Raw genomic sequence first — 18,830 nt, forward strand, 5'->3', positions numbered from 1 at the left:
ACACAAGGAAAGCACCTGCACTTTGGTGCTACCTCAGCTCTAGCAAATACCTGGTCTAAATCAACACAAGCACATGGCAGCCCCAGAATGGCCCACTACCACCATAGGAACCAAATGCTGCCCACAACAAACAAAGAACCATTGTAGACAAGTGGACTAAAGGCAAACACAGCTTACCCACAACAGCAAGACACATGGAACACACATAGGAGATACCCCTGAAGCACCAGGTTCTGGTGAACAGGGGACATCACATTGCAAGGCGTTATAGGACATCTTCTTCATAAGGCCACTACTTTCAAGAGCAAAAGACATAGCAGACTTTCCTAACACATAGAAACAGACATGGAGTGTTACACAAAATGAGGAGACAGAGGAATTTGTCCCAAATAAAAGAACAGGACAAAATCATAGTGAGGGAGCTAAATATAATGGACATAAATAATATGTCTGATAGAGAATTTAAAGTAATGGTCACAAAAATACTCAATGGACTTGAGAAAAGAGTGGAGGACCTAAGTGAGACCTTCAACAAAGAGATAGAAAACATAAAAAAAGAACAAATCAGAGATGAAGAAACAATAACTAAAACTAAAAATATACTAGATGTAATAAATAGTAGACTAGAGGAAGCAGAGAAACAAACCAGTGACCTGGAGGACAGAGTAATGGAAAGCAATTGAGTCAAATAGGAAAGAGAAAAAATAATACAAAATGAAAATAGACTTAGGGAACTCAGGAATACCATCAAGCATAATAACATTCACACTATATGGGTCCCAGAAAGAAGACAGAGAGAGAAGGGGGCAGAAAACTTATCTGAGGAAATAACAGCTGAAAACTTCCCAAATCTGGAGAAGGAAACAGAAATCTAGATCCAGAAGGCACAGAAAAGCTCCAATAAAAATCAACAAGGGAGGTCCACACCAGGACATATAGTAATTAAAATGACAAAAAGTAATGATAAAGAGAGAATTTTAGAAGTAGCAAGAGAAAAGAAAACAATTACATACAAGGGAAACTTTATAAGGCAATGAGCCAATTATTTTTCGCAGAAACTTTGCAGCCCAGAAAGGGATGGTAGGATATATTCAAAGTGCTGAAAGAAGAAACGGGAACCCTCTTGCACTGCTGGTGGGAATGCAAACTGGTGCAGCCGCTCTGGAAAACAGTGTGGAGGTTCCTCAAAAAATTAAAAATAGATCTACCCTATGACCCAGCAATAGCACTGCTAGGAATTTACCCAAGGGATACAGGAGTGCTGAGGTATAGGGCACTTGTACCCCAATGTTTATAGCAGCACTCTCAACAATAGCCAAATTGTGGAAAGAGCCTAAATGTCCATCAACTGACGAATGGATAAAGAAGATGTGGTTTATATATACAATGGGATACTACTTGGCAATGAGAAAGAATGAAATCTGGCCATTTGTAGCAATGTGGATGAAACTGGAGAGTGTTATGCTAAGTGAAATATGTCAGGCAGAGAAAGACAGATACCATATGTTTTCACTCATATGTGGATCCTGAGAAACTTAACAGAAGACCAGGGAGGAGGGGAAAGGGGGAAGAAAAAAAAAGTTACAGAGAGGGAGGGAGGCAAACCATAAGAGACTCTTAAATACAGAGAACAAACTGAGGGTTGATGGGGCTGGGGGAAAGGGGAAAGTGGGTGATGGGCATTGAGGAGGGCACCTGTTGGGATGAGCACTGGGTGTTGTATGGAAACCAATTTGACAATAAATTATTAAAAAACAAAACAAAACCAATGTACTGAAAGAAAAAGACCTGTAGCCAACAATGCTCTATCTAGCAAGGCTATCATTCAGAATAGAAGGAGAGATAAAAAATTTCCCAAACAAAAGTTAAAGGAATTTATCACTAAACACATTGGGCTCCATGCTGAACGTGGAGTCTGCTTAAGATTATCTCTCTTTGTCTCTTTCTGCCCCTCTCCCCTGCTCATGCTCTCTCAAAAAAATTTTTAAAAAGCAAAAATAAACTATTGGGACAACATCAAAATAAAAAGTTTCTGCACAGCAAAGAAAATAATCAACAAAACTACCTACTGAAGGGCAACCTACTGAATGAGAAAAGGTATTTGCAAATGACATATCCAATAAAGTGTTAGTATCCAAAATATATAAAGATCTTACACAACTCAATATCCAAAACAATAAACAATCCAATTTAAAAATGTGCAGAAGACATAAACAGATATCTCTCCAAAAAAGATACACAGTAGACCACCAGACACAGGAGAGAATGTTCAACATCGTTAATCATCAGGAAAATGAAAATCAAAACCACAATGAAATATCACTTCACACCTGTAAGAATGGAAAAAATCAAAAACACAAGAAACACCAAGTTTCTTAGCTAGGATGTAGAGAGACAGGAACTCTCATGCGCTGTTGATGGAAATGCAAACTGGTGCGGCCACTGCAGAAAACAATATGCAGGTTATGGAGGTTACTCAAAATATTAAAAATAGAACTACCATATGACCCAGTAATTCCACTACTGGGTATTTACCCAAAGAATATAAAAACACTAATTTGAAAAAATATATGTTTCTCTATGTTTATTGCAAAATTATTTACAATAACTTAAGATATGGAAGCAGCCCAAGTGTCCATCGATAGATGAATGGATAAAGAAGTGATATATATACACACAACAGAATATTACTCAGCCTTAAAAAAGAATGAAATCTTGCAATTTGTAATAACATAGGTATAGAATAGTATACTGCTAACTGAAATAAGTGAAAGACAAAATATCTTATGATTTCACCCACATGTGGGAAAAAAAAAGCCCACACCAACAAAAAGCAGACAAACCAAGAAACAGACTCAACTATAGAGAACAAACTGATGGTTATGGGTGGAGGGTGGGGATTGGTGAAATAGGGGAAGGGCATTAAGTATAAACTAATCAGGATGAGTGCTGAGTAATGTATCAAATTGTCAAATTACTATATTGTACACCTGAAACTAATATAACACTGTATGTTAACTATGCTGGAATTAAAATTTTTTAAAGAAAAACTTTTAATTTTTATTTATTTATTTTTAAAGTTTATTTATTTTTGAGAGAGAGAAAGTGTGAATGGGGGGAGGGTGGAGAGAGAGAGGGAGAGAAAGAGAATCCCAAGCAAGCTCCACACTGTCAGCAGGGAGCCCGATGCAGGGCTCGAATCCATGAACCTTAAGATCATGACCTGAGCCAAAGTCAGATGCTTAACCGACTGACCCACCCAGGCACCCCAAAAGAAAACTTTTTTAAAAAAAGAAAAGCTTACTAGAACAACTTTAAAAATAAAGGAGGTGAGTCTGGGTGGCTCAACTGGTTAAGCACCTGACTCTTGGGTTTGGCTCAAGTCATGATCTCACAGGTTTTTGTTCAAGCCCTGTGTCAGGCTGGCAGTGCAGAGCCTGCCTGAGATTCTCTCTCTCTGCCCCTCCTTTATGTTGTCTCTCAAAATAAACAAACTTAAAAAAAATAAAATATGGGAACTAGAATGCTTTATATTTCTTACTTTTTTATTGGAAGAAATGGTTTTCCTGTGCTAAAACAATGTTTCCAAGCCGTGATCAGATAGGCATGCTCATTTTCGTTCCCAAGTAGACTAAAAACATAGTGGGACATCCTATCAGAGCCACTGCCCATCACCAGTTTCCCCTTACCATGAACATTAGGATCCTACCACCAAGCTCACAAACTGTAACAGGACACCTGGGGAGGCATAACTTATTTAATTATACTTATTTATTAGTAAGATGAACTGTTCATTGCTTCCGTGTATAGACAGAATCAAAGTCACCTTGGAATTATTTTTGTTCCTCAAAAAGTCAGTTGAGTGACCTCTCAGTCAAGAAAACATGGTTTCTCCCTTTTTTTTTTTATACTCCTTGGTTTGGGAAGGATCAATTTTCTTTATAAGAAAGAAGAACTCAAACTTTTCTCCCTGAGATTTTAATTTAGGATGGAAACGACTGACCTTGAATTAGGTCTTAGGGCCAAAAGGAATTCAAATACTACAAAAGGGAACCTGCCTTGAAGGCAGAGACTGAGCTGGTACTTAGGCATCATAAGGGCCTAAAAGAGTAGGGGCTGCATTCAGACACTAGTCATGCTTTGAGGAGAAATGACTGATCACTACTGAAAGACTTAAAAGCTATATTTTGGGGAGTATTTGGCTGGCTCACTCAGAGGAACATGTGACTCTTGATCTTGGGGTCATGAGTTCGAGCCCCATGTTGGGTGTAGAGATTACTTAAATTTTTGTTTTTAGAGAGAGCACAAGTCGGGGGAGGGGCAGAGAGAGGGGAACAGAGGATCCGAAGAAGGCTCTCCGCTGACAGCAGCAAGCCCAATGTGGGGCTCAAAGTCACAAACCATGAGATCACGACCTGAGCTAAAGCCAGACACTCAACCGACTGAGCCACCAAAGTACCCCATTAAATAACATTAAAAAAAAGCTCTATTTTTGGATCCTAGTGTAGGAAACCCTACAGTAGTAGAAGGATCCAGATGAGTAACTGACTAAGAAATGATACCAAATAGCACCAATCAAAATGTCAGAGCTCCAGTAGACTATAAGGTTTCTCTCTCCACCTAGAAACTGGAAATAAGACTTCACCTTCCTGGGCATTTGGGGGCAGTTCAAGTCAGGGAAGGGAATGATATGCTGGACTTCCTGAAGCAATGAATAGAAAAGTACACATGTGACTGTATTATTACCCCCATATACTTTAATACCAGAAATGATGGAGTCAAGTTTGACCACATTTAGATATTAACTTAGCTATTTTGTTTATTTTCTACCTCATCCTATGAGGGATTTAAGACTGAATGATGAAGAATTTAAGCCTCCTCCTCTCTGTACTTGGTACTTTCAGTCCTACCGAGAGGTCCAGTGGACCCATGATGACCTTCCTTTAATCTTTTGCAATGATCTATACATCACCTGCATGTCAAGGCCCTTAACTAGTCTTATTTGGCTTAGTTCATTTCTCTATTAAAGAAGCAATCCTAAGCTTTACCAGATTCAAGGGAAAGAGACACAGGCACATACCTCTTGGCAGAAAGAGGGGCAAAGAAGTCACAGCCATGTATTAAAACTACTATAGTCCAGCCTCTGGCCACACACTGTTTACATTCCCTCCACAATCAAATCGGTTTATACTCTCCCAAGGTCCTCAGAAGCCTCATCCAATTAAAGAATCAGGCTCAGGCTCAGGGTCTGGATCTTATCACCTAAGTAAGGCCCAGGTGTGGATGATGTTCTTCAGAGCTGGTGGTTCTCCTAAGCACAATCTTTAGCTAGATCACTGAATTCATTAGGTACATTTCTTGCCTCCCACATTACCATCTGCAGCAGCAGGAGCAGCAATGCTGCCAAACTTTCAACACTATGTCACAAGGTGCCCTTCTCTCCTGTTTCTAATTGCATTTTTCTCACTTTCCTTCGAACTCTGACAGTTTCCTCAAAATCCATTGGGTTTCTGAACATCCCCTGGTTTGAAAACCAATGCCCATGTTTTAGGTTTTGTTAAGTAGCATCCCTCTTCCAGGTACAAAATTTGGTTCTGCTTATCTGTTTTTACACCCCTAAACCCACTAGCTTAATACAACCATTTTATTTTGCTCATGATTTCAGCAGTTAGAAATCTGGGGAAGGCTCAGCTGGGGCTCTTGAGATCTTTCATGAAGTCACATGTTGCCGGGGGCTTCAATCATCTGAAAACCTTATGAAGCTGATGGCAAACACTATTTCTGGGAGTTCAGCTGAGCCTGCTGATCAAGTTCCCTACACAGGGCTTCTCCATGTGGTTTAGGCCTCTCACAGCATGGCGAGAATTCTCGGCTTGTTTACATTATTTTACTTTCTTGTTAATTTCCTAGCATCTCAACTAACAGGGATAATTATCCCTAAGACGGAAAAACAAAAACAAACACAAACTTTGGACCCTAACTTCAGGTGCATCCCACGTAAACACAACGAACTAACACACTTAACTGGAAATATATTTGAAAAGAAAAGAAATATGACAAATTCCATGATTTGGATCATATGTGGAATTTAAGAAAACAAACAGGAAAAATAAAAAGACAAACCAAAAAAACAAAAACGAAAAACCCCCAAAAAACCAACAACCAGACTTTTAACTATAGACAACTGATGATTATCAGAGGGGAGGTGGGTGGAATAGGGGAAGAGGATTAAAAGTACACTTCCCTTGATAAGCACTAAGTAATGTATAGAATTGAATCACTGTATTGTACACCTGAAACTAGTATTTTAACTATACTAGAATTAATTTTTTAAAGAGGAAATAAAAGAAAAAGAAAAATTTATTAATGTTAAAATTCTGCTATTATTGCATAATGTTAGCACAAGGATAACAAAGGACAATTTGCATAATAAATATTCCAATTCTTTTTTCTAGCTAGTACAATAATTGAATAGCAACCATCAGTGAAGTGGGACAAAAGAGAGCTATTATCATAAACGTTAGTTTGATCTTTCAAGGAGATGTGATTACCTTCTATCCAGACTCCACTTCTGCTTTTCATTAGCAGAATGTCAAGTGCCTTTGTTGCATCCAAGTGTTACCTAGCTGGCCATATTCCACATAAAGGGCAAAGAACAGGTTGTTTTTTTTGTTTTTTTCCTCAGCTGAATTTGTGAGAAACATGGCTCTTTCATGGTAAAACTTCTTATGAAAAGAAATGGATGGAAGATATGCCTTAGAAGGTCCTGATCTAACAAAATGGCAAAAGATGTCAAACCACTATTAACCTTTAAAATAAAACTGCCAGTTGGTTTACCGGCAAAAACAGGTTTACCTGGGAATAGTAGAGCAAGCTACAACAAAACTGAAGAGGAACACTCCTTTAATAGGGCAAAAAAGGAAGTTGAGAGGGCTATTATAATCAAAAACTCAACTGGAGTAACCTGGGAATTGAAGTATAGTGGCTTTTCATGTGCTGAGTTGTGACTGTCTCTCATTGGCTGGGCTGTTGCTGGGGTGAGACTTTTCTTCCTTCTGCAGGGATAGTAAAGTAGCAGCTAAAGCAGGACTGACCTTGTTGAATCACTGTATTGTAAATCTGAAACTGCTATAACACTGTATGTTAACTATACTGGAATTAAAGTTTAAAAATAAAATAAAAACACTTGTATCTTTTAAAATAAGTAAAGTCCTACTGACTTGGGGGGTACCTCTCTTCCCATTGGATGTGCAATCAATGACGAGTGGCAGGCATGAGAGCTCCTTCCTCTGTTGGCCTCCCAACTCCATCTTAAACAAGATTTCCTTGGGGCATTCAGTGGCTCAGTCGGTTAAGTGGCCAACTTGGGCTCAGATCATGATCTCAATGGTTCATGAGTTCAAGCCCCACATTTGTGCTGCTAGCTCAGAGCCTAGAGCATGCTTCAGATTCTGCATCTCCCTCTCTCTGCCCCTCTCCCACTCACACTGTCTCTCTCAAAAATAAATCAACGTTAAAAATGTTTTAAAAATATTTCCTTTTATTGATTTTCACACTACTTATAACATATTGGTGTGACTGAGATAACCTCATCTTTCCTCAGGTGAAGGTATATATTCTTTCATGCCAAAAAATTTTTCACACTCCTGGTAACCTCTGCTAATTGTTTTCTGCCGTTCTTCCTTTAAATCCAATATAAGACATAACTGAAGAGGTAAGTTTATCTTAGACTAGTTAGACTATTTGTGGTTCAGGAATGAGAAAAGTATATAAATACACACACATATGTATACATATATATTCAGTAAATTTTGTGAGTCATCGTTTTAATCAGTGGCATCAGGATTAATGTGGAAGAATCACTAAATCCAGTATTGAACACAGTTTTTCATTGAGGAACATTTATTCTCCAACTTATTTATATTAATTAAGGTATTTATAAACCAAATCCGGAGATCTTAAAGAAGCAAAGTTCTTATTTTGCTCCAGAGGGAATGACGGTGTGCACTCCCATCCCTTTTCACTACTGTGTCAACAAGAGAGTGGCAGTGGCTTTCCCAGTTCTATATAAGGACAGAACACATTTCTCTGTGGATTACAACACACTGGCTCTGAGATATGGAGGAGACTTATTTGTTATGCCAGAAGATCCCCTGATGGAAAGATTCCAGGCAAACTAAGAGATCCTTGTGAAGTTTATGTGTGCATTCAAACTTTAATAACCGAAATTATGGGTTGCCATAGAGAGATGATACAATTAATTAATTTAAAAACAATTTCTTAAAATTCAGAACAACTAGAATACACAATGGCAGCAAATGAAATACTGCCTAGCAGTATTATGTACTATTATTTGTATACCTGGATATCATTCCATTTACTTCTCACAACAGCCCTGCAAAGTAGGTAGTGTTCCTATATTTCACAGATGAGAAAATTGAGGTTAAGAAACCAGCCCAAGTCCACCAAATAATGCAAGCAAACCCTAGATCAACTTGGCTCCAACTCCTTTCTCTTATGCAACCAATTTCAACTCTATGACAAAAAGTAAAAACAACCAAAAAAATCAGATCAGAAAAATGTGTCCCAAAGTTAGAGAAGCTAAAATTCTGTTAATTCTGTAAGGAAATTTATGCTGTAATATTCAATTTATAGACTGTGTATTGTGCTATAATGGCTTTAATGTTTTCAAGTTAAAATACTCTGAAGAAATAACCAAGAAATCTTCTGAAGGTCTTAGAAAACATTATTTAATTTTGTGGTTTATTCTCCTTTATTCTTCTCTCCCTACTTTTCTTCCTGCCTTACTTTTTTGAATTCTCCAATTCTATATAGCTTTTGCATAATATTACTGAGATGATCTTTTGGAAATTAGTTTTAATTGCTATTCTCAAAGTATTTCTCTTATTGGGAGATAAAACTGAAGAACAGGGAAGAGCATTTTCCATTGTTTCCAATGTAGGCACAGCTACTTATGCATTCTATCCACACTAACTCTAGGCCATTCATTATTGGCACTAGAATTAATGAAGTTTTCTGGCCCCTGCTCTAATAATAATATATTAAAGTTTCCTAAGTCAGCATCTAAGGGGCAGGACTTAAGTCTCAGAGGGAAATAGTGATATATTTACATGCAATTGTGAAACTTTTTACAGAAAATATTCACTATCCTCTGCTAGTATTTTAAAAATGTAAATAATTTGTATATTTATCCTCTTTATTTTCACTTTCATAGAAAAATCTTTAACCTAACAGTAAACAACAGAATATCTCTTTCTGGTAGGCAAAGACAATGAGACTTCTTAAACATCAATGAATTATGTGGTAAAATTCTTAATGATTGTTCCTTCTTTTAAATTTGCTTATAAAAAGAAAAGTTTATGTATTATCTCAACTAATCTAGGTCTTGGTGCATATTAGTAAACAGCAACATGAACATAATTAGCAGCTTAACAGAATTTCAAAAGTAAAAATGATTAAAAAGAAACCATAAACTTTTTTTTCCTTCTTTATAATTGTACTTACTTAAGTAATTAGGGTTTGTCTTTGAATAAATTACTTTGTGTTTATTATTCATTGAATCTGCTACCCAATGAGTACTGGTGAGGCACATTCCCTCCAGAAAAGACAAGAATCAATAATAACAAGGCTTTGCGAAGAAAATGATTAATGTTAAAAATGGGACATTGACTTAGTCACTTCATCAGCAAATTTTACATATCTTCTATACCCGTATTTACTCACCCAAAAGTCCTAAAATAATGTAGCCAATAATGCACAGTATGAAGATTATGCAGCACAGAACATCTGTACAACTCCTAAAAACAAAAAGGAATAAAGAATTAAAAGCGATCCAACATGACATCTTATTTAGTGAACAAATATGGGAAAGGGGAAAAATAATAATTGTGATATGCCATTTTATACCCAGTAATTCTTAAAGGTATATCAGATGTATTTCTGTAATCAAAGACTTCATTAGCAATGGACTGGTCATAGCTCCATGATTAAAGAAGTTTCCTCAGGATTCTTCACGTTTATTCTCTCTTGCTTCTTTATTTGTAAGATATTTTTAGAGACTGGAATATAACAACATCAACATATAAAACATCTATATCTCCCTTTCTCCATTATCTTTCTATACACATATTTAAAGCATACTATTTATTAAATAAATGACCGACTACACAAACTTTCTATGGGGTGTAGAGGTGCAACTATACTAACAATAGTGTATCTAATGCATTAAAAAACAAAATGGCTCAAAACTGTACTTTTACCAACTATTCTATAAATTAGATATTGTCAAATTAGGTTTAGAGAAAATCTGGCTTGATAGAGATTCAGTGATTTGCTAAGAATCACAAATCAGGCTAAAATCCAGTAGAGATGCTCAATTCTTTCAACTAAAGTATTTCCTACTTCTAATATTATATCTTGTTCAGCTTATAAGTGGTCTGGAAGGCCAAATGCTTGAAAGTGAAAAACAATACACCTATTCTCTACTTGAAAACTTAATGAAAAATGTATTCGTAAAGAAAAAAGATTAAATTATTTGAGAGGATTAAAAGTTGCACATGAGGGCGTGCCTGGGTGGCGCAGTCGGTTAAGCGTCCAACTTCAGCCAGGTCACGATCTCGCGGTCCGTGAGTTCGAGCCCCATGTCGGGCTCTGGGCTGATGGCTCAGAGCCTGGAGCCTGTTTCCGATTTGTGTCTCCCTCTCTCTCTGCCCCTCCCCCGTTCATGCTCTGTCTCTCTCTGTCCCAAAAATAAATAAACGTTGAAAAAAAAATTAAAAAAAAAAAGTTGCACATGAGAATTTTCAGAGCAAAAACTTCTGGCTCTTGAGGGCATATGGATATATGCTCTAATATTTTAGCACAGGGAGGTTGAAGTTACACACTATTTTTTGTGATGGTGGTAGTAATAATAACGAATAGGAGTTGTACAGTAACAGACACAATAATACCTTACATTGATAAAGCCCTACTATACCTTTACTGCATTCACATACATTGTGAGTTTCTTAAGGATACCTTTAGGTTTTTAGGTGAGTTGACTTATTTAAGGTCCATGAGAGAGAGGTAGAGAGAGGGTAAGGTAAAACAAATATCCAGGTCTCCAATGGCTAACCCTTTTAATTTAGTACTTATTCTAATATTATTTCAATTTTCTGTAAAGCCTCAAGTTAGCCATATCTAAAATTTTTTCACATGTTCCTATTACCTCAATAGGAAACGAATCTTTCATAGAGAAAGTTAATCACGCTCAATCCAGAAACAAACTATCATTTGCTTAAATCCAAATACAACCCAGGAATTTTAAATTTCATTTTGTCTAAGAATTATGAGAATAGTAGTAAAAAGGGAAGAAACAGGTGCTCTAGCTTTCTTTCTTTGACAGTCACTGAAAAGCAAAAACCTGCTTGGGGGTGAGGTGAGTATCTGGTTCACATGAATTCTTACATATCCTGTTCAGGATCAGGTTTTCATCCTGTCAGAGGGGTTGTTAAATTGAGAGCAGTTGTTAAATTAGTGTGATGCCTGCAGGTAGGGAACTAAAGGAGGGAAAATTAGAACACTGGTGTGCCTTAATTAGAAATCTTGGAGTTGTCAAAGCCCTTGTGTTTAATAATAACTACCAAGAAGAGGGAGAGTGGGTGTGACCAGAAGCATCAGCCAAATTGGCCACCATCTTGTAATTATTTATCTATAATATGTTTATATCTATATACTCACATTATATATAATATGTACTATAATGCTTTTTTATAAAAAACTAATATTACATAGCATTATAATGTTACATATTTATGATGCTATGTCGCAAGCACAAGGAAGGGTAAACATACTAGAAAGATGAATGTAGGAAACTTACCAATCTGAAAGGACAAGGCACAAAGAAGCAGACCCCAAAAGGAAAATTTTTAAGACTAAAACCCATACTCATCAGCTACTGGCACTGATGAACAGGCATTAGTTGGAGTTTTGGCCCAATTTAGGTTTTACACTATGGTTTCTCTCTTTTTTTGGTGCCAAGGATAGGCTGCAGCACCACAGACTACTCCAGGCCCACACAACCATCCCCCAGCAGTTCCTATCATAGTGGAATAGCATTTCTCAATAATTCACACTTTCAGGTGTTGGGGATTATATTCTGAGACCAGGGAGGATAATGTATTCAAGTCTGCTTTGTTTTTCTGGTACACAGATTTAGAGAAAGAGTGGACCATACCCCCTGGCCAGACTGCTTAATTTTATATTATTTAAACACAAAAGAATGTTGAACAAACTGAAAATTATGAATAGAAAATTCATCTCAAAAAGCAGGAGAGTTTTTCTAGATAAAACATTCCTGTTTCTGAATTTGTTCCTGTAGTGATTTGTTTCCTTTTTTCTGTTTTTGTTTGTTTTTTCATGGTCCAGTCTATTTATTTAAGTTATCTCCTCCTAAAGCAAAGGGATGGAATATCAGTATACTGGTCATCATTCAACACAAGTAAGGAAGTTGAGCTTAAGGTCCCATATACTTTTCTCCTCCCTGTGCAGAGTCATGGTCCAGACCAGTGCTGTGGTCCCCACTGGGTAGTGGTCCAAGTTCTCTTTATTCATCTTCATAGCCAGTCAGAAGTGGATTCACGTGAGTGTTATGAAATAGAGTATAATTACCATCTCCCCATGTAAAGGGCTTGGACCTGATGCGGAGATGGGAGTAGGCGACAAAGAACTCTGCTCTCTTGTGCTCTCATGGTGTGACTTCAGGAAGATGTTCAGCACTATCAATCCCATGCCGGAAAGCACTACAAAGTAGGTGAGGGCATTCCACAGGTGAGCTGAACCCTCATCACTGTGGTTGCCACTCCACTTGGACCCATTCAACTATGCCCAGGACCCACCTAGCAGCCCCAAAATCTGGCACCCAGCTGCCTCCGCCATTTTCAACATGAACCTCTCTGTTATTTTAGAAATTTCCTCTTAAAATAGGGGTGTGGGTGTGTGCCCACGTGTGTGTAAAATCAGGAAATTACAATTACCTGCCATTTTTCCCCATTAATGCTTTTCTCCCTTTCCTTACATATACTCTGTCCGGGGAGGGGGGAGGCGGGGAATACTGTTTAGGAAGCTGTTGGGAGTACCTGGGTAGCTCAGGTCACTATCTCACTGTTGATGAGATATAGCCCCTCTTGGAGCTCTGTGCTCGAAGTGAAGAGCCTGCTTGGGATTCTCTCTCTCTCTCTCTCTCTCTCTCTCTCTCTCTCTCTCTCTCTCAAAATAAATAATAAATAAACTTAAAAAATAGAAAACTATTGGAAAATTGAATTTGGACAAAATATCAAATATAACTTGGGCACCATTTTGTGAGGAACATAGCAGAAGCTTAATTCAAATTTTTAGAAGTCGTAGCATCTTATTGTTCATCTCTTTTTATTTTAGGGCATCTGTCATAATCCTAAGTATTCTATAGGAAATGAGTTGTTTTTATTTTTATTTTTTCAAGTTTTAATTTAAATTCAAGTTACTTAATGTACAGTGTAATATTAGTTTCACATGTAGAATTTACCTGTTCATCACTTACATATAACACCCAATGCTCATCACAAGTGCCCTTATTAATGCCCATCACCCATTTAACCCATCCCTTACAACCACCTCCCCTCCAGTAACTCTGTTTGTTCTCCACAGTTGAGAGTCTGTTTTCTGGTTTGCCTCTCTCTTTTCCCCACTATGTTCATCTGTTTTGTTTCTTAAATTCCACTTATGAGTGAAATCCTAAGTATTTGTCTTTCTCTGCCTTATTTCGCTTAGCATAATACTCTCTAACTCAATCCACATCCATACAAATGGTAATATTTCATTCTTCTTATGGCTGAGTAATTATCCATTGTGTGTGTGCATATACACATATATATACACACACACCATATCTTCTTTATCCATTCACCAGTCATTCAGCATTTGGGCTCTCTCCATAGTTTGACTATTGTGGATGAAGTTACTATAAACATCAGGGTGCATGTATTTCTTCAAATCAGTATTTTTGTATCCTTTGGGTAAACACCCAGTAGTGCAATTGCTGGATCATAAGGGTAGTTCTATTTTTATCTTTTTGACAAACCTCTATACTGTTTTCCAGAGTGGCTGCACCAGTTTGCATTCCCACCAACAGTGAGAGGGTTTCCCTTACTCCTCATCCTGGCCAACACCTGCTGGTTTCCTATGTTGTTAATTTTAGCCATTCTGACAGGTGTGAGGAGATATTTCTCTGTAGTTTTGATTTGTATTTCTCTGATGATTAGTGATGTCACACATCTTTTCATGTGTCTATTAGCCATCTGTATGTCTTTTTTGGGAAAATGTCTATTTATGTCCTCCCATTTTTTAGCTGGGTTATTTCTTTGGGGAGGGTGTTAAGTTTGGTATGTTCTTTATAGATTTTGGATATTAATCCTTTATAAGACATGTCCCTTACAAATATCTTCTCCCATTCTAAAGGTTGCCTTTTAGTTTTCTTGATTGTTTCCTTCACTATGCAGAAACTTTTTATCTTAAGTCTAAATCATTTTTTATTTCCCTTGCATCCAGTGACATGTATAGTAAGAAGTTGCTGTGGCCAAGGTCAAAGAGGTTGCTGCCAGTGTTCTCCTCTAGGATTTTGATGGTTTCCTGTCTCACATTTAGGTCTTTCATCTATTTTGAGTTTATCTTTGTGTATGGTGTAAGAAAGTGGTCCAGTTTCATTCTTCTGCATGCTGTTGTTTAATTCTCCCAGCACCATTTGCTAAAGAGACTTTTTTCCATTGGATATTCTTTCCTGCTTCATCAAAGATTAGTTGACCATATGGTTGTGGGTCCATTTCTGGTTTTTCTATTCCGTTTCATTGATCTATATGTCTGTATTTGTGCCAGTACCATACTGTCTTGATCAATACAACTTTGTAATATAGCTTCAAGTCCAGAATCATGGTATCTCCAGCTTTGTTTTTCTTTTTAGGATTGCTTTGGCTATTTGGGGGTTCTTTTGTGGTTTCATACAAATTTTAAGATTGTTTGTTCTAGCTCTGAGAAAGATGTTCTTAGTATTTTGATAGGGATTGCATTAAATATGTGGATTGCTTTGGGTAGTGTAGACATTTTAATAACATTTGTTCTTCCAATCCATGAGCATGGAATGTTTTCCCATCTCTTTGTGTCCTCCTCACTTTCTTTCATAAGTGTTTCCTAGTTTTCAGAGTACAAATATTTTACCTCTATGGTTAGGTTTATTCCTAGGTATCTTGTGGGTTTGGGTGCAATTTGTAAATGGATTCCTTCCTTGATTTCTCTTTCTGCTGCTTCATTATTGGTCTATAGAAATGCAAAAGATTTCAGTGTGTTGATTTTATATCCTGTGACTTCACTAAATTAGTGTATCAGTTCTAGCAATTTTTTTGGAGTCTTTGGGTTTTCTATATAGAATATCATGTCATCTGCAAATAGTGAAAGTTTGACTTCTTCCTTGCTAATTTGGGTGCCTTTTGTTTCTTTTTGTTGTCTGATTGCTTGAGGCTAGGACTTCCAGTACTATGTTAAATAACAGTGGTGAGAGTGGACATCCTGAGGAAAAGCTCTCAGGTTTTCCTCATTAGGGATGATATTAGCTATTGGGTTTTTTACATGTGGCCTTTATGATGAGGTATGTTCCCTCTATCCCTACTTTGTTGAGGGTTTTTATCATGAATAGACGTTGTACTTTGTCAAATACTTTTTCTGCATCTATTGAGAGGATCAAATGGTTCTTATTCTGTCATTAATATTGTGTATCACGTTGATTGATTTGAGAATATTGAACCACACTTGCAACCCGGGAGTAAATCCCACTTGATTGTGGTGAGTGATTCTCTTAATGTACTGTTGGATTCAATTTGCTAGTATCTTGTTGAGAATTTTTCCATCCATGTTCATCAGGGATTTTGGCCTGTAGTTCTTCCTTTTAGTGGAGTCTTTGTCCAGTTTTGGAATAAGGGTATTGCTGGTCTTACAGAATGAGTTTGGAAGTTTTCTTTCCATTTCTGTTTTTTTTTTTAAGAACAGTGAGAGAAGAATAGGTATTAATTTTTCTTTAAATGTTTGGTAGAATTCCTCTGGGAAGCCATCTGAGCCTGGAATTTTGTTTGTGGGGGGATTTTTTATTCTGATTCAATTTCTTTGCTCATTTTCGGTCTGTTGAAGTTTTCTATTTCTTCTTGTTTCAGTTTTCATAGTTTATATGTCTCTAGGAATTTATCCATTTTTTTCCAGATTGTCCAATTTGGTGGCATATAATTTTTCATAATATTCTCTGATAATTGTTTGTATTTCTGTGGTGTTTGTTATTTCTCCTCTCTCATTTGTGATTTTATTTATATGGGTCCTTTCTCTTTTCTTTTTTGATTAAGTCTGGCTAGGGGTTTATCAATTTTATTAATTTTTTCAGAGAACCATCTCCTGGTCTCATTGATCTGTTCTACTGTTGTTATAGTTTCTGTATCATTTCTTGTCTTGAAACTCGAAGTCAACCACGGGAAATGAGTTATTTTTAAAAACTAAAGATTTAATTTGGATAATTTTAAGACTCTCAAGACAGTTATAGAAATAACTAGGTGATACCAGCTCATGGTTGAAAATCATTCTGAATCATATTTTAGCTAGAGACCTCTCATAGCTGTACCTATACCTCAGGTGGATTCATTTTTACTTTCATACAAAGCACTAAGAACCATTGTGCTAAACTAAAATGTGTTGCATCCCACCGGGTCCCAGAAAGAAGAAAGAAAGAACAGTTAAAGAGAAATATGCCCCAAGTCTCTCCCTCACCCTACCTCCAAATCAAAGAGCAACTTTTTCAAAACAAGATGCTCACTTTCACATTTATCAGAAAGCTATTCAAAACCCTATTCAGATTGAGCTGCCCCGGTATAAAAGTATTTTCAAAAGTTAAACTACAGAAATACCGTTTCTAACATATCTATTTTTCCAAATTGCAATATGAAGAATATGATCCCAATTGTATTATGTATTTGCAGATATCCCCATCCTTCCTATCTGGAACCCACAAATACACTATGTCTATATTAACCTCAATTTAAATCCTGGGAGTTTCCTTTGACTTTCCCTTTATTACCTTATCTTTTATATTCAATTGACAAATTCTCTTGACTCCTTTTCTCTGGTGTGTCTTTCATCTACCCCTTCCTTTCTATTCCTGCTACCTGGATTCCATCCAAATTCTCTGATCTTCTCTTCAAGCTATTGCCGTAGTCTCTTAATTGGACTCCTGCATATAGTCTCTGCTTGATCCAATTCAGTCTGCACATCACTGATTATCACTGTTATGTGATGATGTCATTTTATTGTTTAAAAAATGGCAGTGCCTCTCCACCATCTATTTAGTAATTTCCAAATGTCTTGGCTTTATGTTTAAGAACCTACAAGTTCAATCCTAATTCAAGCCCCACACTATCTTTCTAGCTTTATCTCCCACCATTCCTCTCAATGTGCTTCAACCAACTTGGGCTTTTTCATTCATTGAGTACACCCATGCACTCTCCCTTGACTATACTCAGGGTTCTCTGCTAATGCCCCTTTAGATTTCTTCTCTTGGAATAACCAATATGTCCAAATTTGCATGGAACAGCCAGGGTTTAGTCCTGGAGTAACCATTATCAGTGCTCCCTTTTACCCACAAAAGTGTCCCTGTGTGGATCTCCAACCCATCTACAAAATCCTTCATGATAGCACCTTTTGGGATGAGCACTGGGTGTTGTATGGAAACCAATTTGACAATAAATTTCATATATTAAAAAAAAAAACAAAAACAAAAAACAAAATCCCTCATCATAGGATTATTTTCCTTTTTTAGTGTTGAATAATACTCCATTGTGTGTGTGTGTGTGTGTGTGTGTGTGTGTGTGTATACCACATTTAAAAAATTCATTCATTTGGTAATGGACATTATATTTTGTACATATTAGCTACGGTGGATAATACTGCAATGAACATGGGAGTGCAGATACCTGTTTGTGACCCTGATTTCAATTCTTTTGGATAAACATGGATGAACTTGGAGGACACTGTGCTAGGGAAAATATACCAATCACAAAAGGACAAATACTGATGATTCCACTTACGTGAGATACCTAAAGTAGTCAAATTCATAGAAACAGAAAGTAGAACAGTAGTTACCAGGCACTGGAGGGAGGGGAAAATGAGGACCTGCTGTTCAATGGGTATAAATTTCAATTACACAAGATGATAAGATATAAGAGATCTGTGGTACAACATTGTGCCTACATTTAACAATTTTGTACTGAGCACTTAAAAATTTGTTAAGAGGGTAGATTTCATATTAAGTGTTCTTACCATAAAAAATTATAGCATGTAAAACATAATCACTGCTGGGTCACAATATACAGGAATATATTTGTCCAGTGTCACATATTCTTTGAATTTAAGATTTTTCTAGGAATAAGCTTAATATGGTATCAAATGAGTGAACAGAAATGTAAAAAATAATTAAATGTAAAATTTTTTAAAATTAAAATTCCATCCTTCAATTCATTTCAAATATTACCACCTCCTTCATGAAATTTTGACGTAAGAGTTCCCTCTAATCTTTGTAGACTTACAGGAATTTTGTTTGTACATCCTCAGAGCAACTATCTTCCATTTATTATAACCTAGACCAAGGGGTTAGACTAAGCTAAATTTGGTCTACTGTCTGTTTTGTATAACTTGTGAATTAAAAGTGGTTTTTATATTTTTAATGGTTAAAAAAATGTTATGACATACAAATCATACAAAATTCAAATTTC

At 36.7% G+C, this 18,830-nt stretch overlaps 1 protein-coding gene across 2 annotated transcripts in view; it reads right to left on the reverse strand.

The window, feature by feature from the left end:
• SLC44A5 (solute carrier family 44 member 5) overlaps window positions 1–18,830 on the reverse strand; it is a 344,384-nt gene that overhangs the window by 101,117 nt on the left and 224,437 nt on the right. For both annotated transcript variants that reach the window (XM_043575297.1, XM_043575298.1), the window contains exon 4: window positions 9,745–9,818. In XM_043575297.1, coding sequence (XP_043431232.1) covers window positions 9,745–9,818 — 74 coding nt within the window. The remainder of the gene's footprint in view (window positions 1–9,744; window positions 9,819–18,830) is intronic.

Source organism: Prionailurus bengalensis, chromosome C1 (genome assembly GCF_016509475.1).
Source record: "Prionailurus bengalensis isolate Pbe53 chromosome C1, Fcat_Pben_1.1_paternal_pri, whole genome shotgun sequence".
NCBI lineage: Eukaryota > Metazoa > Chordata > Mammalia > Carnivora > Felidae > Prionailurus > Prionailurus bengalensis.